Raw genomic sequence first — 24,080 nt, 5'->3', positions numbered from 1 at the left:
TCCCTCGCTTCCACCCTCCCTGTCCCACTGATCCAGGTGGTCACAAAGCACCGAGCTGATCTCCCTATGCTATGCAGCTGCTTCCCACTAGCTATCTATTTTACGTTTGGTAGTGCATATATGTCCATGTTGTTTTTAACAGTCAGCCCAGATCAATCGGTATGAGTTTCTGAAAGCCAGCTTCCTTCAGGAGTGCTTCAAAAGCATTAGGACAATCACAACAAGTTGCATTTATCTTTCAGCATGTGAAGGCAGAGAGACTTTTAAGTTCAGACTGTTCATGTAAGCTGGGTGTTTTTCCTTTTCATACTGTCAAGTTCATATACCTAATTTTTGTTCTGGCATCTGTTTTTAACAATTAGAATGAATAGTCTAATTGTAAATTTCCATTTTCTCATGTATCCAACTTCCATCCTCAGCAGTCTCCTGAAACTGCTTCTGCTCAGATCATGCAAGACCTCCTTGTTGCCGAATCCAGTGGTTACATTTCAGTTAAACCCTCTTTCTGTTTGATCTGAAATTATTGGTACCTCACTTTCATCTTCTCTAAACCCTTCTCTCCTTAGTTACTATGACACCAGTCTTTCCTGTTTTATTTTTTTTCTGCCTCTATAATTACTCCTTCTCAATTGTCTTTCTAGACTCCTCTTCCCCTGACTATTTAAATGATGGTATTCTCCAGAGTTTGTTCCCCAAACCCAATGTATATCTCTCATCTCAGACCTCTTTCCTTAGCTTGCAACCTGTAGTCAACCACTTATTGGACATTTCTACAGTTATGGGTACCCCCCTTTATATCCAGTCATTCACTTAACTATATCTATTATACCACCTTAACAGCCCTCCAAACCATCCCTCTTCTGTACCTCACTGTTGTTGCCAGTAGTGCCACCGGGTCCTTGTCCTGGACTCCATGCCTAAGAGTGTTCCACTCTGGTTTTCCTTCAGTTTTGCCATTCCTTATGGGGTGAGGAGTCTGTAGAGCCGAAGAGATGTGTCTGCCCTGCCCATCACCACTTTCAAGCTACACAAGACCCCAGCAATCCCTGCAACATACCTCTTTCCCAGGTCTGTTCCTCCAAGAGTGAACTGCATCCCTGGGGTGTGCTCCCTAGGCCCAAGGGGTAGCTAAGGGGCAGGTGTTTGGAAGGGGATAGATGGAGCTTGGATGGAGTTGGACCTTGAGGTTCATGTGCATGTATGTGAAGCCCCTGATGTTATAGATCAGAACCAGAGGTCAGAGGAGAAGGAGGGTGTGCAGAGACCTCTACTAGTACTCTTGTCCCAGGCCCCACAAGCTTAGGCCTAATTATTGCCTTATTTTTCTTTATATTCCTGATAGAGTACTGGTAGGTTACTCTTCAGCTACTCTACTTAAAAAGCTTTAGCTTTTTAATTTTATATTCCCATGTACCCATTGCTATCACAGTGCCTACCCAATACACAGTGAATACTCAGTACCTCTTTGTTAAATGAATTAAATAATACAACTTGTATTGAACCATTTATAATTATTTCCTCTCCTTAATTGTCATTTTAAAGAATTTACGGTAATGTTTGTATGATTTTATTATGTCTTAGGGCCAGTACTTTTCCAGAAAAAAAAAAAACCTCTATGCATTACTATTAAAAGGGAAAACAAGATTTTATATATATAACTGAATTATTTTTAAATATATTTTTACAAACAAGTTAATTTCATAAAATAGGGTAAGTTTTTTTTTTCCCAAGGCTTTTTATTTTTTTTTAACATCTTTATTGGAGTATAATTGCTTTACAATGGTGTGTTAGTTTCTGCTTTATAACAAAGTGAATCAGTTATACATATACATATGTTCCCATATCTCCTCCCTCTTGCGTCTCCCTCCCTCCCACCCTCCCTACCCTACCCTACCCATCCAGGTGGTTACAAAGCACCGAGCTGATCTCCCTGTGCTATGCGGCTGCTTCCCACTAGCTAGCTATTTTACATTTGGTGGTGTATATGTGTCCATGCCACTCTCTCACTTTGTCCCAGCTTACCCTTCCCCCTCCCTGTGTCCTCAAGTCCATTCTCTACATCTGCGTCTTTATACCTGTCCTGCCCCTGGTTCTTCAGAACCATTTTTTTTTTTTTTAGATTCCATATATATGTGTTAGCATACGGTATTTGTTTTTCCCTTGCTGACTTACTTCACTCTGTATGACAGACTCTAGGTCCATCCACCTCACTACAAATAACTCAGTTTCGTTTCTTTTTATGGCTGAGTAATATTCCATTGGATATATGTGCCACATCTTCTTTATCCATTCATCTGTTGATGGACACTTAGGTTGCTTCCATCTCCTGGCTGTTGTCACTAGAGCTGCAATAAACGCTGTGGTACATGACTCTTTTTGAATTATGGTTTTCTCAGGGTATATGCCCAGTAGTGGGATTGCTGGGTCGTATGGTAGTTCTTTTTTTTTTTTTAATTTTTTTTTTTTTTGGTAGTTCTACTTTTAGTTTTTTAAGGAACCTCCATACTGTTCTCCATAGTGGCTGTATCAATTTACATTCCCACCAACAGTGCAAGAGGGTTCCCTTTTCTCCACACCCTCTCCAGCATTTATTGTTTGTAGATATTTTGATGATGGCCATTCTGACTGGTGTGAGGTGATACCTCATTGTAGTTTTGATTTGCATTTCTCTAATGATTAGTAATGTTGAGCATCCTTTCATGTGTTTGTTGGCAATCTGTATATCTTCTTTGGAGAAATGTCTATTTAGGTCTTCTGACCATTTTTGGATTGGGTTGTTTGTTTTTTTTGATATTGAGCTGCTTGTAAATTTTGGAGATTAATCCTTTGTCGGTTGCTTCACTTGCAAATATTTTCTCCCATTCAGACTATACTACAAATCTACAGTAATCAAGACAGTATGGTACTGGCACAAAAACAGAAATATAGATCAATGGAACAGGATAGAAAGCCCAGAGATAAACCCACGCACATATGGTCACCTTATTTTTGATAAAGGAGGCAAGAATATACAATGGAGAAAAGACACGTTCTTCAATAAGTGGTGCTGGGAAAACTGGACAGCTACAGGTAAAAGGATGAAATTAGAACACTCCCTAACACCATACACAAAAATAAACTCAAAATGGATTAAAGACCTAAATGTAAGGCCAGACACTATCAAACTCTTAGAGGAAAACATAGGCAGACCACTCTATGACATAAATCACAGCAAGATCCTTTATGACCCACCTCCTAGAGAAATGGAAATAAAATCAAAAATAAACAAATGGGACCTAATGAAACTTAAAAGCTTTTGTACAGCAAAGGAGAACATAAACAAGATGAAAAATAGGGTAAGTTAATGGTAGGTGACAGAAACCAGTGTCAGGCAAACATGAAAATCTTTATATTACAGATTGGTGTTACGCCATGGTTACCAGACGGCAGTGCTTATAACCACTTAGTAAGTGTCAGGCCCTGAGGGACTCTAAGATATAGGTGCAAGAAGGAGCAGAACTAAGATCTGGAAAATTTAAAGATGCTGGGAAGAGCAGGCACTGGATTTCCCTGCCAGGTTTCCCATGAATTCAGAGGGTAACTCAAAATCCTGTAGGTCCCAGTTCTCCTACTGAGCCCATTTATGAGGAGTGCATTTATTTATGATGACTTTAATGCAAAAAAGCACTTACTTATTTAATTTAGAATAATTTTGAAACGCCAAAACAGCTTGTTTTTCCCTATGATTTTTCACTTTGATAATTCATGTTTTAGGTTGGCCTTCCAAGTTCGGTGACCTTTTAGACTTAGTAGCCATCTGTAATGTCCCTAGTGCTATACGTGCTCTGGATACTTACTTTAGCAGGTATACATGTTATAGTGAGAAATATTCTGATCTGAGAATTGAGTAAACTGGACTTGGATGATCCTTACCTTATCTCAAGCTCACGTGTTCTATGACTTATGTTTGCTCCGTGGAAAATAGTCATTCGTGATTTCACTGAGAAGTAGCAAAGAGTTAAGCCATGGCAATGATTTGAGTTTTATACCTTAGTTTTCAGGATTCATACTGTTTTATCAAGGTTTTTTTTTTTAATAGGTCGTTTCTTCCATGTTCTCCTTCTACGCTTAACATTTTTAGGCATAATAAATCTTACTCATTCCAGCCCTTCTCCTTCTAGATGAGATGAGTCTTTCAGGAATACCTCATTAAAGGTGTTAAATGTCAAAGCAGTTACCTTTATGAGCCGTCATATGTCGTTTGATTATTGTACCATCACGAGTCATGATTAAAACCACTTAATGACAGTGTTTCAAGAATACTTCTATGATGAAATTTCTGTGTGACAGCTGGGGACCCTCTGGCATTTGGAGGAGGTATTTGGTTTATAAGCAGTTTCATTGTGTTTGTCATCTAGCAAATACTTCCCCCTTACGCAAGAAAAATTTTAAATGTCTTTGGTTTTCTTAATTTAGTAATATTAACGATGCTTGAAGCCATTTTGCCTTCGAATAACTTTTCCAACATATACAAAGATTTGAGCAGATGTAATTCACATATTTCACTTCCCACTCACTTATGCTTCCACATTAGGGCCCTACCTCTCCTCACATGCCTGTTTATTATTTCCTTGTACATTTGAAAAACTTTTTCTAAGTAGCTTAAGGTGGTACTTGTTAAAAAGAGGATTTGGCACCCACATGGTGACTGAAAAGCAAAAGGAACAGAAAGAAAAAGTAGTTAGTATCATGTGTATGTCACATACACTGTTCCTTCCCTTTCCTCTACCTCCAGGGTAGAAGAGGTTGACTCACTTCCCATTCTTGTCTGCCACCGCTTACCCCCTTGGTGTCCATACGTTTGTTCTCTACTTCTGTGTCTCTATTTCTGCCCTGCAAACCGGTTCATCTGTACCATTTTTCTAGGTTCCACATTCTTGTCTGTGCTTTTTGGACTTCTGGCTTCTTTTCTCCTTCAAGGCTACTCTTGAATGTGAATGTATATTTTGGGGGTAGAGGAAGAAATGTGGGAAAAGGGTTTTCACGTTCCGTGTTCAGCAGGGAACAGGATAGAGCACTGAATAGAATAGTGAGGAAGGATGAGCACGAGAACAACTGGAATGGAAGCAAGAAACTACTTTTCACTAACCCTTACAATTAAAGTCATGGTCAGAGGATTGGGACTGGAAGGGACCTAGTGATCTGTGTTTATAGTACCTTAACCTAACAAATGCTCGAGGCATGAATATTCAATTTAAACTAATCTCATCATTTTAGAGGAGAAGGAATGGAATCCTACAAAGACATATTACCCAGGGCCATTCAACTAGTTCGGTGCAGACTAGATCCTCTGATTCCTCTTCCATTAGAAGATTCTGTAATGATTACTTTCTTTTTTGTATTTCCATCACCTGGCACAGAGTAGGTGTGGAATGTTGAGCTCAGCGAACTGTGTTATTTGGAGGGCTGGCGGCACTTACTAGGTCTCTGTGAGTGGCAGTCTAATAGAGTATGGATTTGGGAGTCAAACCTGGGTCTAAATCTTAGTTTGCCTGTTAGCACTTGGGCAAGTTTCTTTATCTTTCCAAGCCAAAGCTTTCATATCTCAATAAATGGGGATAATAATAGCTTCCACATAGTGTTGTGATAACAAATGAAACAAGTTATTGGAAGTATTTAGTTTGGAATGTGACACAAATCAGAGGCTTTGGTAAATATTTGTGAAATGAATAAGGGGTGACTATTGCTGTATTTTATCTCCCTCACAGAGAGTCACCATACTTTACATTTCAGGTGTGTCATGGTCTTTACAGATATGTATTCTTATTGCCATAGTTAACTGCAGTGTGGCTAACTTCTTTTTGTCTAGAAGATTCCTGTCTCAGCTACCTCACAGCCTTTTAATTTGTTTGATTGCAGACTAATCCATGCAGGACAGCTGTTAAATGGATTGGCAGGTCCGACTGTAATGAACGCAGCTCCATTCCTCTCCACAACGTGGTTCTCTGCAGACGAGCGGGCCACTGCCACAGCTATTGCATCAATGCTCAGTTATCTTGGGGGAGCATGTGCATTTTTAGTTGGACCACTTGTTGTTCCAGCTCCCAATGGGACGGCGCCTCTTCTTGCTTCAGAGAATAGCAGGGCCCACATTAAAGATCGCATAGAGACTGTATTATATGCAGGTATTTTGAAGTTTATTTTCTTCCTGTTATATTTTGTCTTTTATCCCCATCATCTTCACTCGACTTTTTGTATACCAGATCGCTTCTTATGAAATAGAGGACTAATCCATACATATTCATACATGTGCTTTCCTTTCATGTAATATGGAGATGCCTATTGAAAACTGACCCTTTCTTGGAAGTTATGAAGTTTAAAATGTATTATTGCTACATGTAAGGTTATTTCTTAACTTTGCTCTTCCTGTCCATTTACAGTTAAGCACTGTGGTGTATTTTCTAGATATCAGTATAAAAAGCTGAACATCACGATCCATGATAAATATTTGTTAAGCATCTGTTGGTAGGTGTTAAGCCCATTGTCTCCCTTGCAGTTTCCCTGTCATTGGCCGTGTTCTCTAACCTTATAAACCTGTATCACCCATGATTTATCCTTTTCATTTCCTACTCTCTGTATGTTTAGTCTATTCATAAGGGACGTTGATCTTTTCAAAATATTCTCCTGGGTCCTTTCTCTTTATTTCTAGAGTCAAGCCCTAGTCCACTCTTAGATCTCCTTAAATATATCCCCTCTGGGGCTTCCCTGGTGGCGCAGTGGTTGAGAGTCTGCCTGCCGATGCAGGGGACATGGGTTCATGCCCCGGTCCGGGAGGATCCCACATGCCGCAGAGCAGCTGGGCCCGTGAGCCATGGCCGCTGAGCCTGCGCGTCCGGAGCCTGTGCTCCACAACGGGAGAGGCCACAACAGTGAGAGGCCCGCGTACCGCAAAAAAAAAAAAAAAAAAAAAAAAAAAAAAATATATATATATATATATATATATATATATATATATCCTCTCTCCCCATGTGCCTGTTTATTATTTCCTTCTGCATTCAGAAAACTTTTTATAAGTGTTTACTATATATCAAGGACCTTGCTAAGCACTGGGATTTGGTAAGATCACTGATGAGATCATTATAATACAAATAAGGATATACAGAGCTTAGAAGGCCTAATTGACTTGGCTTTGGGGAGAAGTTGAGGAGTCAGGGAAGGCTTGACTGAATGTTCAAGCGGATTAAGGTTCCTTATAGAAGGAACAGCAAGTGAGAAGGCAGAGAAGGTATGAGAGCTCAGTATGTCCAGGGAACTGCACGTAATTTGCTGTGACTAGAGTGGTGTAAATATGTGTTTGGGTGTAGGTAGCAAGTGGCAGAAAATGAGACTGGAAAGATAAAGGACCCAATTATGATGTACTTCATATTAGTTCATGTATTTACTTATTAATTTAACAAATATATTTTGAACTCCTATGTATCTGTCAGTGTGCTAGGCCCTGAAGTAAACATGGTTCCTGACCAGACAGAACTTACAGTGTCCCAAAGGATACAGACAAACAGTTGTAAAACAGGGTGGTAAGGGCTATAACCAAAGATCTACAGTTGCTTTGAGAGCTCAGAGGAGAAGCACCTAACCAGATTTTGGTGGTCAAGTAGAGCTTCCTGGAGTTGCAGCATCTAAGTTGGAACCTGATGGATGAGAGTTACCTAACTATAATGGGCAGAAGGAAGAATACATTAGAAAGACAGAGAGAACCATGGAGGAGAAGCCCAGTAATGGCGGGGAGAGCCTGCTGCATTCAAGCAACTGAAAACCCAGAGTAGCTTAGATCTGATGAGAGTGGTGATAGATGAAGCCAGAGAGGTAAGCCATACCACACAAGCCTTCTAAGCAGAAGTAAAGGGTTTGAAGTTCATCATGTTGTAGGCCAAGGCCACACTCTGGAGAATTTTACACTAGAGAGTTCTATAATGGAATTTGCATTTCAAAACATTGGCCTGGCCAAAAAGTTCATTTGGGTTTTTCTGGAACATGGAGAAACCCAAACGAATATTTTGGCCAACCCAGTAGGATTTGGAGGGAAGAAAAGTGAAATTAGAGGTGGTGGCAGTAAATAAAGCATTTAACCCCCTGTATACAGCTCACTCCTTTTCTTTTTTTTTGTTTTATTTTGGGGACCCAATGTTATTGCAGAATGCGCAGGAAATTTGGTATTTTCTGCTTACATTACTCTTCAGTCTCCCACTTTATTATATAGGAAAAGGCATGACTTTTTTTAAAAATTTAATTTCATTTATTTTTTTATACAGCAGGTTCTTATTAGTCATCCATTTTATACACATCAGTGTATACATGTCAATCCCAATATCGCAATTCATCACACCCACCCCCCGCGCCACCGCTTACCCCCCTTGGTGTCCATACGTTTGTTCTCTACTTCTGTGTCTTTATTTCTGCCCTGCAAACCGGTTCATCTGTACCATTTTTCTAGGTTCCACATATATGCGTTAATATATGATATTTGTTCTTCTCTTTCTGACTTACTTCACTCTGTATGACAGTCTCTAGATCCATCCACATCTCAACAAATGACCCAATTTCGTTCCTTTTTATGGCTGAGTAATATTCCATTGTATATATGTACCACATCTTCTTAATCCATTCGTCTGTTGATGGGCATTTAGGTTGCTTCCATGACCTGGCTATTGTAACTAGTGCTTCAGGGAACATTGGGGTGCATGTGTCTTTTTGAATTATGGTTTTATTTGGATATATGCCCAGTAGTAGGATTGCTGGGTCATATGGTCTAAAAACTATTTTTAGTTTTTAAGGAACCTCCATCCTGTTCTCCATAGTGGCTGTATCAATTTACATTCCCACCAACTGTGCAAGAGGGTTCCTTTTCCCCACACCCACTCCAGAATTTGTTGTTTGTAGATTTTCTGATGATGCCTATTCTAATCCGTGTGAGGTGATACCTCATTGTAGTTTTGATTTGCATTTCTCTAATAATTAGCGATGTTGAGCAGCTTTTCATGTGCTCCTTGGCCATCTGTATGTCTTCTTTGGAGAAATGTCTATTTAGATCTTCTGCCCATTTTTGGATTGGGTTGTTTGTTTTTTTACTATTGAGCTGCATGAGCTGTTTATAAATTTTGGAGATTAATCCTTTGTCCATTGATTCGTTTGCAAATATTTTCTCCCATTCTGAGGGTTGTCTTTTCATCTTGTTTATGGTTTCCTTTGCTGTGCAAAAGCTTTTAAGTTTCATTAGGTCCCATTTGTTTATTTTTGTTTTTATTTCTATTACTCTAGGAGTTGGATCAAAAAAGATGTTGCTGTGAGTTATGTCAAAGAGTGTTCTTCCTATGTTTTCCTTTAAGAGTTTTATAGTTTCTAGTCTTACATTTAGGTCTTTAATCCATTTTGAGTTTATTTTTGTGTATGGTGTTAGGGAGTGTTCTAATTTCATTCTTTTACCTGTAGCTGTCCAGTTTTCCCAGCACCACTTATTGAAGAGGCTGTCTTTTCTCCATTGTATATCCTTGCCTCCTTTGTCATAGATTAGGTGACCATAGGTGCGTGGGTTTATCTCTGGGCTTTCTATCTTGTTCCATTGATCTATGTTTCTGTTTTTGTGCCAGTACCATATTGTCTTGATTACTGTAGCCTTGTAATATAGTCTGAAGTCAGGGAGTCTGATTCCTCCAGCTCCGTATCTTTCCCTCAAGACTGCTTTGGCTATTCGGGGTCTTTTGTGTTTCCATACAAATTTTAAGATTTGTTTTTCTAGTTCTGTAAAAAATGCCATTGGTAATTTGACAAGGATTGCATTGAATCTGTAGATTGCTTTGTGTAGTGTAGTCATTTTCACAATATTGATTCTTCCAATCCAAGAACATGGTATATCTCTCCAACTGTTTGTATCACCTTTAATTTCTTTCATCAGTGTCTTATAGTTTTCTGCATACAGGTCTTTTGTCTCCCTAGGTAGGTTTATTCCTAGGTATTTTATTCTTTTTGTTGCAGTGGTAAATGGCAGTGTTTCCTTAATTTCTCTTTCAGATTTTTCATCATTAGTGTATAGGAATGCAAGAGATTTCTGTGCATTAATTTTGTATCCTGCAACTTTACCATATTCATTGATTGGCCCTAGTAGTTTTCTGGTGGCATCTTTAGGATTCTCTGTGTATACTATCATGTCATCTGCAAACAGTGACAGTTTGACTTCTTCTTTTCCAATTTGTATTCCTTTTATTTCTTTTTCTTCTCTGATTGCCATGGCTAGGACTTCCAAAACTATGTTGAATAATAGTGGTGAGAGTGGACATCCTTGTCTTGTTCCTGATATTAAAGGAAATGCTTTCAGTTTTTCACCATTGAGAATGATGTTTGCTGTGGGTTTGTCATATATGGCCTTTATTATGTTGAAGTAGGTTCCCTCTGTGCCCACTTTCTGGAGAGTTTTTTTTTTTTTTTTTTTTTGCGGTACGCGGGCCTCTCACTGTTGTGGCCTCTCCCGTTGCGGAGCACAGGCTCCGGACGCGCAGGCTCAGCGGCCATGGCTCACAGGCCCAGCCGCTCCGTGACATGTGGGATCTTCCCAGACCGGGGCACGAACCCGTGTCCCCTGCATCGGCAGGCGGACTCTCAACCACTGCGCCACCAGGGAAGCCCTCTGGAGAGTTTTTATCATAAATGGGTGTTGAATTTTGTCAAAAGCTTTTTCTGCATCTATTGAAATGATAATATGGTTTTTATTCTTCAATTTGTTAATATGGTGTATCACACTGATTTGCTTATATTGAAGAATCCTTGCATCCCTGGGATAAATCCCACTTGATCATGGTGTATTATCCTTTTAATGTGTTGTTGGATTCTGTTTGCTAGTATTTTGTTGAGGATTTTTACATCTATATTCATCAGTGATACTGGTGTGTCATTTTCTTTTTTTGTAGTATCTTTGTCTGGTTTTGGTATCAGGGTGATGGTGGCCTCATAGAATTAGTTTGGGAATGTTCCTTCCTGTGCAATTTTTTGGAAGAATTTGAGAAGGATGGGTGTTAGCTCTTCTCTAAATGTTTGATAGAATTCACCTGTGAAGCCATCTGGTCCTGGACTTTTGTTTGTTGGAAGATTTTTAATCACAGTTGCAATTTCATTACTTGTGATTGGTCTGTTCATAGTTTCTCTTTCTTCCTTGTTCAGTATTGGAAGGTTATACCATTCTAAGAATTTGTCCATTTCTTCCAGGTTGTCCATTTTATTGGCATAGAGTTTATTGGCATAGTAGTCTCTTAGGATGCTTTGTATTTCTGTGGTGTCTGTTGTGACTTCTCCTTCTTCACTTCTAATTTTATTGATTTGAGTCCTCTCCCTTTTTCTTGATGAGTCTGGCTAAAGGTTTATCAATTTTGTTTATCTTCTCAAAGAACCAGCATTTAGTTTTATTGATCTTTGCTATTGTTTTCTTTGTTTCTATTTCATTTATTTCTGCTCTGATCTTTATGATTTCTTTTCTTCTGCTAACTTTGGGTTTTGTTCGTTCTTCTTTCTCTAGTTACTCTAGGTGTAATGTGAGATTATTTGAGATTTTTCTTGTCTCTTGAGGTAGACTTGTATAGCTATAAACTTCCCTCTTAGAACTGCTTTTGCTGCATCCCATAGGTTTTGGATCGTCGTGTTTTCATTGTCATTTGTCTCTAGGTATTTTTTGATTTCCTCTTTGATTTCTTCAGTGATCTCTTGGCTATTTAGTAATGTATTGTTTAACATCCATGTGTTTTGTGTTTTTTACGTTTTTTTCCCTGTAATTCATTTCTAATATCATAGCGTTGTGGTCAGAAAAGATGCTTGATATGATTTCAATTTTCTTAAGTTTACTGAGGCTTGATTTGTGACCCAAGATGTGATCTATCCTGGAGAATGTTCCATGCGCACTTGAGAAGAAAGTGTAATCTGCTGTTTTTGGATGGAATGTCCTATAAATATCAATTAAATCTACATGGTCTATTGTGTCATTTAAAGCTTGTGTTTCCTTATTAATTTTTCTGTTTGGATGATCTGTCCATTGGTGTTAGTGAGGTGTTAAAGTCCCCCACTATTATTGTGTTTCTGTCAATTTCCTCTTTTATAGCTGTTAGCAGTTGCCTTATGTATTGAGGTGCTCCTATGTTGGGTGCATATATATTTATAATTGTTATATCTTCTTCTTGGATTGATCCCTTGAACATTATGGAGTGTCCTTCCTTGTCTCTTGTAACATTCTTTTTTTTTAAGTCTATTTTATCTGATATGAGTATTGCTACTCCAGCTTTCTTTTGATTTCCAGTTGCATGGAATATCTTTTTTGATCCCCTCACTTTCAGTCTGTATGTGTCCCTAGGTCTGAAGTGGGTCTCTTGTAGGCAGCATATATATGGGTCTTGTTTTTGTATCCATTCAGCAAGCCTGTGTCTTTTGGTTGGAGCATCTAATCCATTCACGTTTAAGGTAATTATCGATATGTATGTTCCTGTTACCATTTTCTTAATTGTTTTGGGTTTGTTTTAGTAGGTCCTTTTCTCCTCTTGTGTTTCCCACTTAGAGCAGTTCCTTTAGCATTTGTTGTAGAGCTGGTTTGGTGGTGCTGAAGTCTCTTAGCTTTTGCTTGTCTGTAAAGCTTTTGATTTCTCCATCGAATCTGAATGATCTCCTTGCTGGGTAGAGTAATCTTGGTTGTTGGTTCTTCCCTTTCATCACTTTAAGTATATTATGCCACTCTCTTCTGGTTTGTAGAGTTTCTGCTGAGAAATCAGCTGTTAACCTTATGGGAGTTCCCTTGTAATTTGTCATTTTTCCCTTGCTGCTTTCAATAATTTTTCTTTGTCTTTAACTTTTGCCAATTTGATTACTGTGTGTCTCGGCGTGTATCTCCTTGGGTTTATCCTGTTGGGGCTCTCTGCGCTTCCTGGACTTGAGTGGCTATTTCTTTTCCCATGTTAGCGAAGTTTTCGACTATAATCTCTTCAAATATTTTCTCAGGTCCTTTCTCTCTCTCTTCTCCTTCTGAGACCCCTATAATGCAAATGTTGTTGTATTTAACGTTGTCCCAGAGGTCTCTTAGGTTGTCTTCATTTCTTTTCATTCTTTTTTCCTTATTCTGTTCTGCAGCAGTGAATTCCACCATGCTCTCTTCCAGGTCACTTATCCGTTCTTCTGCGTCAGTTATTCTGCTGTTGATTCCTTGTATAGTTTTCATTTCAGTTGTTCTATTGTTCATCTCTGTTTGTTTGTTCTTTAATTCTTTTAGGTGCTTGTTCTGTAATTCTTCTAGGTCTTTGTTAAACATTTCTTGCATCTTCTCGATCTTTGCTTCCATTCTTTTTCCGAGGTCCTGGATCATCTTCACTATCATTCTGAAATCTTTTTCTGGAAGGTTGCCTATCTCCACTTCATTTAGTTGTTTTTCTGGGGTTTTATCTTGTTCCTTCATCTGGTACATAGCCCTCTGCCTTTTCATCTTGTCTGTCTTTCTGTGAATGTGGTTTTTGTTCCACAGGCTGCAGGATTGTAGTTCTTCTTACTTCTGCTCGACAGCTCACTCCTTTTAAAGAAAGAAGTTGAAATGTAAAAGTAACTAAGTAAATAAAACTGAAAGTAGGTAAAACATAAATTTTATTTAAATTAAAATTTATAAATGTATATATATTTATAATTTATATAAATAAATATATATAAATTTTATATATAAATTTGTTATACCATTCTTTTTATTGAAAGCTTAAGAAATCATTATATCTTTTAAATGACTGGATTTTAGGCATGTATTAATGCTCTACATCCTCTGCCTTATGGTTCCCATGCAGTCAAGCAGAAACCCCTACTCAAAGCTTCCAGCTATTGCTTCAGTGCTTTTGTATTTTCCAGTTTGCCTCCCTGAGATAATGTCCCATGACCCTTCATTCCATTAAAAAATATTTTGCTTAGAATCATGATCTTAAGAGATTAATGACTCTTAAACTAAAATTATTTCAGACAAAGACGTCATAAGTAAACTTTTGACCAATATATATAGGCCCACAGGTTCTCAACAAAATACTAGCAAACCAAATCCAGTAAAATAATAAGGATTATACACCACCAGCAAATGGGATTTATTCCTGGAATGCAATTTGGTTTAACGTTCAAACTTCAGCTAATGTAATATGTTAAATCAATAGAATGAAGGAGAAAAACTATGTGATCATCTTAACAGATGAAAAACAAAAGCATTTGGGAAATCCAGTACCATTTCAAGATAAAAGCACCCAACAGATTAGAAATAGACAGGAGCTCCCTCAACCTAATAATATTACGGCATCTACAAGAAACCCATAGATAATATCATATTTAATGGTCAGAGACTGAATGCATCCCCTTTTGAGATCAGGAACAAGACAAGGGTGTCCACTCTTGCCATGTCTACTTAACATTGTGTTGGAGATTCTAACCAGGATGACTGAGTAAGAAAAATAAGTAAAAGGCATCTATATCAGAAAGAAGGATGTAAAGCTGTCTCTTGAAAATGACGTGATCTTGAATATAGAAAATCCTCTGTAAGCTAGAATAAAACTATTAGATCTAAAAAAACAAGTTTTAGGGTGCAAGATTAATATATAAAAATCAACTGTATTTCTACACATTTGCAATGAACAATCCAAACATGTAATTAGGAAAACAGTGCATTTGCAATAGCCTCAAAAAGAATAAAATATTTAGGAATAAAATTAACAATATAAGTGTAAAACTGGCACTCTGAAGACTATAGAGCACTATTGAAAGAAACTAAAGAAGACCTAAAGAAATGGAAAGACATCCTGTTCATGTATTAGAAGTTTTAATATTATGAAGGTGATAATACTCCCCACATTTATCTACAAATTCAGTGCAATCTCAATTAATATTCAGCTGCCTTTGTTGCAGAAATTGGCAAGCTGATCTTAAAATCTGTATGGAAATGCAAGGGACTCAGAATAGCCAAAACAACCTTAAAAAGGAACAAAGTTGGAGAACTCACAATTTCCAGTTTCAAAGCTTACTACAAAGCTACACTGATCAAGACAGCATGGTACTGGCATAATGATAGACATATAAATCAACAAAAGTGAGATTCCAAAAAATAAACCATTACATTTATAGTCAATTGACTTTTGACAACAGTGACAAGACAATTCAATGGGGAAAGAATAGGCTTTTCAACAAGTGGTATTGGAATAACTGGATATGCACATGCAAAAGAATCAATTTGAATCCCTTCCTTACCCCATACATAAAAATTAATTCAAAATAGGTCATAAACCTAAATGTGAGAACTAAAACTATATAAACTCTTAGAAGAAAACATAGGAGTAAACCTTCATGACCTTGGGTTAGGCGAAGCCTTTTTATAAAGGATAAATGGCACAAATGGCAAAAGAAAAATAGAAAACTAGGATTTCATTAAAATTAAAATCTTGTGCTTCAAAATACACCATCAACAAAGTGAAAAGACAACCCATAGAATGGGAGAAAATAATTGCAAATCATATATCTGATAAGGAACTTGTATCCAGAATATTTTTTTAAATTCTTACAATTCAACAACAAAAAGACAAACAATTCAATTAAAAGATGGGCAAAGGACTCTATTAGAGATTTCTCCAAAGAAGATACACAAATGGCCAAGAAGCACATGAAAAGTTGCTCATTGTCATTATTCATTAGGGTAATGTAAATCAAAACCATAATGAGTTAAACTTCAACCCAGTAGGGTGACTATAATCAATAAAATGGAAGATAACAAGTGTTGATGAGAAAGTGGAGAAATCGGAACCCTCGTACTTTGCCGGTAGTAATATAAAATGATACAGCCTCTTTGGAAACAGGTTGGCAGTTCCTCAAAATGTTAAACATAGATTGCCATATGACCCACCAATTCCGTTTCCAGGTATATGCCTAAGTGAGATGAAAACATACATCCATGCAGAAATTTGCACGCAAATATTTGTAGTAGCGTTATTCATAATAGCCCCAAAGTAGAAACAATCTAAATGTCTGTTAACTAAGTGTATTTAAAAATGTGGTATATCCATTCAGTGGAATATTATTTGGCAAAAAATAAAGTACTGCTCCAACATGGGTGAATCTTGAAAACATTAAGTTAAAGAAGCCAGTCACAAAAGACTACATATTATATGATTCCATTTATTAGAAATGTCCATAGTACTCAAATCCATAGAGATTGAAAGCAGATTAATGGTTGCCTGGGCTAGGAAATTTGTGGAGTAATGGATACAGAGTTTCTTTGGGGGATGATGAAAAAATTTTTTAATTGTGGTGATGGTTGTAAAATTCATTGAATTATGCACTTTAATGTGTGAATTATATGTCACACGAATTATATCTCAGTGAAGCTGTTTACAAAAATGCCAGTAGTAAGATGGGCAAAGAATACAAACAAGGCAATCCAGAAGAAATACAAATGGCCAATAAGCATATGGAAGATGCTCATTCATTGTTACGAATAATTAAAAGGACTGTAAATGAAAGCAATTCATTTACTTCTTGTTGTTCCTCAGATTGTCAAAGAATAAAGACATTATCTGTGGTTAAGTGTCTTATAGAAATATTGTACCTTTTGCTAAGAATATAGCCCTAGAATTAGAATTATCCTACTGAAAGGATCTCTAGAAATCACTTAATCCGTTTATTGGCCCAGAAAGAGTAAGGGATTCATTCAATTTATAAGTTAATTAATGGCATGGATAGGTCTATACTCCAAGGCTTCCTGACTTTTCTACTAGAGTCATGCTTTTCTACTAAATTGGGCACAGTTAAAAGCTGGAGTTTCCATGTGCCAGAACTCTGGAGGGAATGATCAGGACTCCTAGGAACCTTTCCTTCTGTAATGGTGCCAAACTAAGATTGTTCAGATGTTCATTTTACTTCTGATTGTTTAATAGCCTACATTAGCTAGTCTTGTGTTTGTTAAATTTTGCTGTCTCCTGGTTTCTTTCTTTCTTTTTTTTTTTCTTTTTTGGATGCTTTCCTGTTTTGTTCCGATTTCCCATGTAGCCTATAAATTGAGTCTGTCCTACACAGTGCATCAGAATATCCTGTCATTGGTCAAACAAACCTTCTCCTATTCTGTTCTTAGCAATTTTCTATTATATTCTTTATTTCTTAGGACCATGCTTATTAGACAGTCATCCTAGACCTGTTTAAAGATCTCTGTTATAGATAGTACTGTTGGTTTTTAAGGTGTTTCCTCCAGAGTAACATTTGTTTACTGCCTCAGTCCTCTTTCTGTGTAGTGTACTATACCATAAGTCTACCATACTTATTTCCTTATGACTTCTTACCTGCTAAAAGTTACATTTTTATGTATCAGTCTTTCTCACAATACTGAGCTATTTTGGCTAGGCAAGTAGTATATTTTGCTTATCTTTATATATCTAAAGCTTCAATGATGCGCAATAAATATTTGTTAGATAGATACTTGAGATACTGAACTTTTTGTGTTGTCTGATTAACATTTTACTTTTTTTTTTCAGAGTTTGGAGTTGTCTGCTTACTATTTTCTGCAACTCTAGCTTATTTCCCACCACGACCTCCTCTTCCTCCCAGTGTTGCTGCAGCTAGCCAGCGGCTGAGTTATCGGCGGAGCTTTTGTAGATTATTAAGGTAAATATACTTAAAATCACTTACTGGTTTTGACTAGCACCTTGAAGATAATTCCACATTTCTCTAAGATAATTTTAGATAGTAGTTTTTCAACAACCTACTAATCAGGTTGTAAATAATTGATAAAATATTGGTTAAATATTTTAGAGAGATTTCTTATCAGAAATCTATCTTTAAAAATTGCCCAGGACAGGAATAAAGATGCAGATGTAGAGAATGGACTTGAGGACACCGGGAGGGGGAAGGATAATCTAGGATGAAGTGAGAGAGTGGCACTAACATATATACAGTACCAAATGTAAAATAGATAGCTAGTGGGAAGCAGCTGCATAGCACAGGGAGATCAGCTTGGTGCTTTGTGTCCCCGTAGAGGGGTGGGATAGGGAGGGTGGGAGGGAGATGCAAGAAGGAGGAGATATGGGGATATATGTATATGTATAGCTGATTCACTTTGTTATACAGCAGAAACTAACACAGCATTGTAAAGCAATTATACTCCAATAAAGATGTTTAAAAATTAAATAAAATAAAATAGAAACAAAAATAAAATAAAATAAAACAATTAAAATTGCCCAAAGCAAAAACCTCTATAGTTTTTGCCTTCTCTATATACCACCCATATTTAAAAAATCAAACCTTTTGTTTAAATAAGTTTCTTTTATAAGGAAACATCATATAATAGTATCTGTGAAATCATGTGTTTTATGTGTTTATTATATTTTTCCTAATATGCAAATTATTTTTATTCATTATGTATTTCTTGATACACATTAAAATAAACAAGTGCTATTTAATACAAAGTGAATAAAGTAAATAATGTTTATATACATATCACCTAAAATCATCTTGAACCTCCAGTGGGATCATATTTTGAGAAACTTAATTTCTAATTTTACTTTATTTTATTGGTACAACTTAAATGTAATTCGATTAAATTCTACACTTGAAGGCTTCAAATACTTGAAGGCCCAGTACTGAATTTGATTCTTTGCATATATAGACCATTTCTGATGATTATGATTTGTAATTGGGCCACTAGAACTTATGTTTTGGATTTTTTTCTCCAGTTAGTTGTGATGAGTTTTTATTGATTCATCAACAACTCTCCCTAGTTAGTTCTTTCTTTTCTAGTCTTCCTCTCCCACCAGATGGTAAGTTCCTTGTGGTCAAGAACTGTCTTTGTATCCTATATATTAATAATGTCTGATAGGAATATAATGGGAGCCACATGTGTAATTTTAAATCTTCTAGTAGCCTTATTTTAAAAAAGTAGAAAGAAACAGGTAAAATTAATTTTAATAGCATATTTTATTTAACTCAATATATCTCAAGTATTATTTCAACATGTAATCACTATTCAGAATTATTAATGAGATACTTTACATTTTTTTTATTCATAGAAAATCTTTTAAATCCAGTGTGTATTTTATACTTACAGCACATCTCAATTTAGATGCTACATTTGCATTAGAAATCTAAATGGTCTGCATTTAGATTTCATTAAATTTACAATTAAAACAGTTTTCATTGAGCAGTGTCTCCCATATTACACTATTTATCTAAAGTTAAAAATAACTACCTGCAGTTTTTCAAATTTTGAATCAATACATCTTTGATATTATTTGAAAGGTCTTATATTCTACAGGCAATTGTTTGGGGCTTAATTGAAGATCTTTCACTTCCATAGAATACATTTTTTTCTCTTCATAATTTTAAACAAAACTTCCATAGCTAAAAGAACAATTTATTTTACCATCTCTCCATCTAAAAATCTTTTTCTTCTTGTGCAGGAATCCAAACCATTTTATAGCTGACCAAAAGTATAAGCTCAGATCTGTTAAAAATTGTTTAAAAATGTTTGTTGAACATTTAATTTAGATTTCAGACAACTAATCTTCTTGATTCTTTTTTGACTTTAAGAAGAAACTTCTTATAAAATTTATTGTGTAATTGTTGAACATGTCCCTTAATATTATCCACTTAATTATCCTAAAAATTTTTTTCCATAACAGACATCAATTTTACTCTGCTGCAATAAGTTGCATCTAGCATTTATTGTGAAATTTGCGTCATACTTCATCTCGTAGTTTTCTTCCTGCATAAAATATTCATAAGCAAATTACAATGTTATATCAGTGTGTAAAAAATAATTAGAACTGAGTTAGTTCATTGACACCAAGAAGATCAGTGACAGGTTATAATACTAGAAACAACATATGCTACCACGTGCACACTACAGTAATATCTTACCCAATGCAGCAGTTAAAGTGAAATGTACTTCTGCCAAAACAATAAAGTTGTGTTTAATGGAAAAATACTTTTCACTGTTTCTGTTTTTAAATTGGATTTTAATTAATTAAAATGAAGTAAAATTAAAAATTAGTTCTTTACTTGCACTAGTCACATTTCAAGTGCTCACTAGCCACATTTGACTAGTGGCTACCATGTTAGACAGCATAGCTATGTAACATTGTTTTTCAAACTTTGATTCATAGCCAACCAATTTAGAGGGTTGACCACCTTTTTTTGATTAAAAAAAGTAGAATGGAATAAAAAAGAATCGAAAATATTATTGCATCTCCTATAGTAATGATACATATTTTTGTGATACTTTTGTTTCAGTATTTATGCACTGAATATTGGTAGGTAGAATATTTCTCATTCTGGAGTACAGTAAAAAGTTTTTGAAAACAACATCTCTGTAGCAGCTAGTAAATTGCCTTCCACATAATAGGCAAGAAAATCATATTAGTTCTATTGAATTGTGATCAGTAGAACATATTTGTAAGATGAGAGTTAAAATGATACTTTTTTTTTTTTAAGATGCTATTTAACTAAATTTTTCTCCATGCAGAGCTAGAGGTTAGAGAGCAATAGGTAAGGCTAGAGAGGTAGGTTAGGGTCAGATTACGCCATACTAATAATTTTGGACTATTCTGTGGGAAATGAGGAGTAACTGTAGGGTTTTAAGGTAAGGAGTTATGTAAAAGATTGTTCTGACAAGGAAAAAACAACTTAAAATGATCCCTTTGACCACAATATACCCTGTGTTTGCTTCTAATTACCCTATAGTCAAGATCTTTATTCTCTGTTCAAACTATAGAGTATAAGATCTTTCTTCTCTATTAAAAACCCTTTACACTAATGCCTAACATTCCTTTGTCTCTTCCCACATTCATTCGTTTACTGTGCAGGATTGCCTGCTTCTACTTTGGGCTTTCCAGGGGACTTCTTTGGGCCTGCCACGCTCCATTCCCCTAACCTACCTGTGTAATTTTCCCTGGTCCTTCAAAGAACTCCTGATATCATTACTTCCTGGATTAATCAGAATAACTGCTTCTCTAGATGCTAATTCCATTGTCTGGGCAGAAAAAAAAATCAGTGGTTATGCTCCAAAGGTTCCACCACAATTATTTATTTACTGTCCATATGATTCCCATCACTTAACGTGCGTTTAACCTGTGTAACCTAATGTAAACATTTTTCTCCCTTTATGTATCAGTTTAATGTTTGATGATGGTGGTGGTTGTCTTTGCCTTTTAGACTTCAAGAGTGGAGAGTTGAGTTGAACGTGTTCCTTACTTCAGGATACATGAATAGGATACATGAACACGTTTATTCATTCATTCTTTTATTTATATTTCTCACTCCCATTCCCTTCTCCCTACCTAGGATACCTCTCAAACGCATTTGACGTGTATCTCTTTGTGCTCTGCGACATGTGTGTTGTTTTGTATGTGCCTCTCTGTTTAATTTATCTAAATGATGGCACATCATGTATTTCATTTGGTTTTGACGTTTTTTCACTAAACACTACGTGGTTTTTAAAATTACTTTTCATTTTGGAAATACAAAGGTAGAGTAGTATAACATCTGTAACCCCATAACCCAATATCAACAGTTACCAATTTATGACTGATATTGTTTCATTTGTACTGTACCCACTTCTCCCCTTCCTGTATTATGAAGCAAATCCCAAATGACAAATCGTTTCACCCATAAACATTTCAATTTGTATATGTTAAAAAGATAGGGACTCTTTTTAACATAAATATGGTACCACTGTCACACTAAAAACGTCTTAGCAGTAGTTTGCTACTGTCAAATCAGTGTTTCAATTTCCAACTGTCTCATAAATGTCATAAGTTTTGGGGTTTTTTTTTTAACAATTTGTTTGAATCAGGATCTAGATTAGGTCCACGCATTGCAGTTGGCTCAAATGCCTTATAATTTGTAGGTTTCCTTTCCATCTCTCTCTTTCCCTTGTAATTTATTTGTTGAGGAACCAGCTCTCTTGTCTCCAAGATCTGGATTTTGTTGATTGCCTCTTTGTAGTACTTTGCCAAGTTCCTCTGCCCTTTGTATTTCCTATAAATTGTTAGCTAGAGCTATGTTCTGATTCAGGTTTTGGTTTGGGTTTTGATTTTACAAGACCACTTCATGGGTGATGCTACTTTCTTCCATCAGGAGGCACATGATACCTGGATAGCTTTCATTTTGTGACATTAGTGCTCTGTTTTCAAGATGTGTCCCTGTGCTATGTGTATACCTAGTTCTTTGTACTCCATGGTATGAAACCATTGCGTTTTGTATACCCACTTCCATTGTGTACTCAGATTGCCTCCAACTCATTGTCACCACAGATAACACTGCAGTGACATCCTGCACATCACCATAGACCTAAGAATTCTTTGGAAAACAGACCCCACAAGATTGCTGGGTCATAAGCTACTTTAAGCTTAATTTGCCAAGTATTGCCAAATTGCTCTAAAAAAAATGCCTGCACTTGTCTATACTTCCATCCACAGTGCCCATTTCCCTATATGCTTACCAAACTTGGCATTATCCATCTTTCTAATTTTCACTAGTCTAATGGGTATAAAGAAATATATCTTTTGTTTAATTTGCATTTTCTGGTTATTGATAAATTTGAGACTCATGTGGTTTGCCATTCAGGTTTCCATCTACTGTAAATTCCTCTTCTGCCAATTTCTCAGTGGTAGTTTCTTTTTCTTAATGATTTACATATTCTAGATATAAGTTCGCTGTTGATTTTTAAAAGTCAAATTTCTATTTGCTATCTGTCTACTAATTTTCTCAATGAATTCCTTATTTATCAACTTCCCGGTTTTTTCTTTCACATTACGTTTTCATCCCACCTAGAATCCACCTTAGTGTATGGTGTTAACTAATGATACAGGGTTTTCATTTTTCCCTCCATAAAGTGAACTAGTACCATTCACTAAACAATCCTTAGCCCTTTGATTTTTGTAGTGCCGCCTTTATTGTAGATTGAGTTTCTGTGTCTTAGCTCTCTTTTTTCCTTCATTGCTCTCTTTGTTCTTGAGCCAATACCATACTAATTTTATTACTCTGGATGTGCAGTTTGTCTTAATATCTGTCAGGACAAGGGCTTCCTTTTTCGTATTTTTAAAGGATGAGTTAGTGTTCTGAGGACTTTTATTTTCCCATATGAACTTTGGAGCAAATTTGATAAGTTTCTAAAAAAAGTTCAACTGGAATTTTAATTGTGATTGAGTTGAATCATGAATTAGTTTGGGGTGAATTGACAGCATAGACTCTGTCTCCATTTATTTAAATCATCTTCTGTGCCCTTATGTGCTTCACCGTCTCCCACCCACAGAGGTCTTGGGTCTTCCTCGTTTATGCCTAGATACTTTATAGTTCACATTTTTTAAAAAATTGTTAACGGTATCTAATTTTTATTACATTTTTAAATTAAACTTTATTTTGAGATAATTATAGATTCACATGCAGCTGTAAAGAATAATACGAAGAAATAACATGGACCCTTTACCCAGTTTCCTCTAATGATACCATCTTAGAAAACTACAGTGCAATATCACAACCAGAAAATTGACATTGATATAGTAAAGATATGGAACATTTCCGTCATCACAAGGCTCCCTCCTGTTGCCCTTTTATAGCCACACCTACTTCCCTCCCACTCTACTCCTTAACCCCTGGCAACCACTAATCTCTTTCCCGTTACTATAATGTCACTTCAAGAACGTTATATAAATTGAGTCATACAGTAAAGAAAATTTTGGAGTTAGCTTTTTTCACGCACAATAATTCTCCGGAGAGTCATCCACGTTGTTTTGTGTACTGGTAGTTATTCCTTTTTACTGCTCAGTAGTATTCCATGGTATGGATGTACACAGTTTGTTTAACCATTCACCTTTAATCTTTTTTTCCCTCCACCTTGTTCATCAGAAGAAACAGTAATTTATCCTTTCAAATAGGAGCTTTTTAAAAAAAAAAGTGAATCTGCCTACTCATTCTAGGACATAATGTTAGTAATTCATCTGTATAATAAACATTGAAAATTTTAAACTATATGAACAAAAAGATTATTCTTATAAATATAAAAAATTTAAGGAATTTATTAACAA

The 24,080-nt window shown here is 36.2% G+C and overlaps 2 protein-coding genes across 3 annotated transcripts in view; both read left to right on the top strand.

The window, feature by feature from the left end:
- The window catches only part of DTX3L (deltex E3 ubiquitin ligase 3L), a 171,987-nt gene extending 161,343 nt beyond the window's left edge, over positions 1-10,644 (top strand). The window contains exon 6 of the transcript XR_007477619.1: positions 10,445-10,644. The gene's annotated coding sequence lies outside the window, so the exon portion shown is untranslated. The remainder of the gene's footprint in view (positions 1-10,444) is intronic.
- The window catches only part of SLC49A4 (solute carrier family 49 member 4), a 95,906-nt gene that overhangs the window by 22,707 nt on the left and 49,119 nt on the right, over positions 1-24,080 (top strand). For both annotated transcript variants that reach the window (XM_004278569.4, XM_049710444.1), the window contains exons 3-4: positions 5,899-6,164; positions 17,535-17,664. In XM_004278569.4, coding sequence (XP_004278617.1) covers positions 5,899-6,164; positions 17,535-17,664 — 396 coding nt within the window. The remainder of the gene's footprint in view (positions 1-5,898; positions 6,165-17,534; positions 17,665-24,080) is intronic.

The sequence above is a fragment of the Orcinus orca genome, chromosome 5, assembly GCF_937001465.1.
Source record: "Orcinus orca chromosome 5, mOrcOrc1.1, whole genome shotgun sequence".
NCBI lineage: Eukaryota > Metazoa > Chordata > Mammalia > Artiodactyla > Delphinidae > Orcinus > Orcinus orca.
The sequence above is the reverse complement of the archived record's forward strand: the minus strand, read 5'-3'. Positions and strand labels throughout refer to the sequence as shown.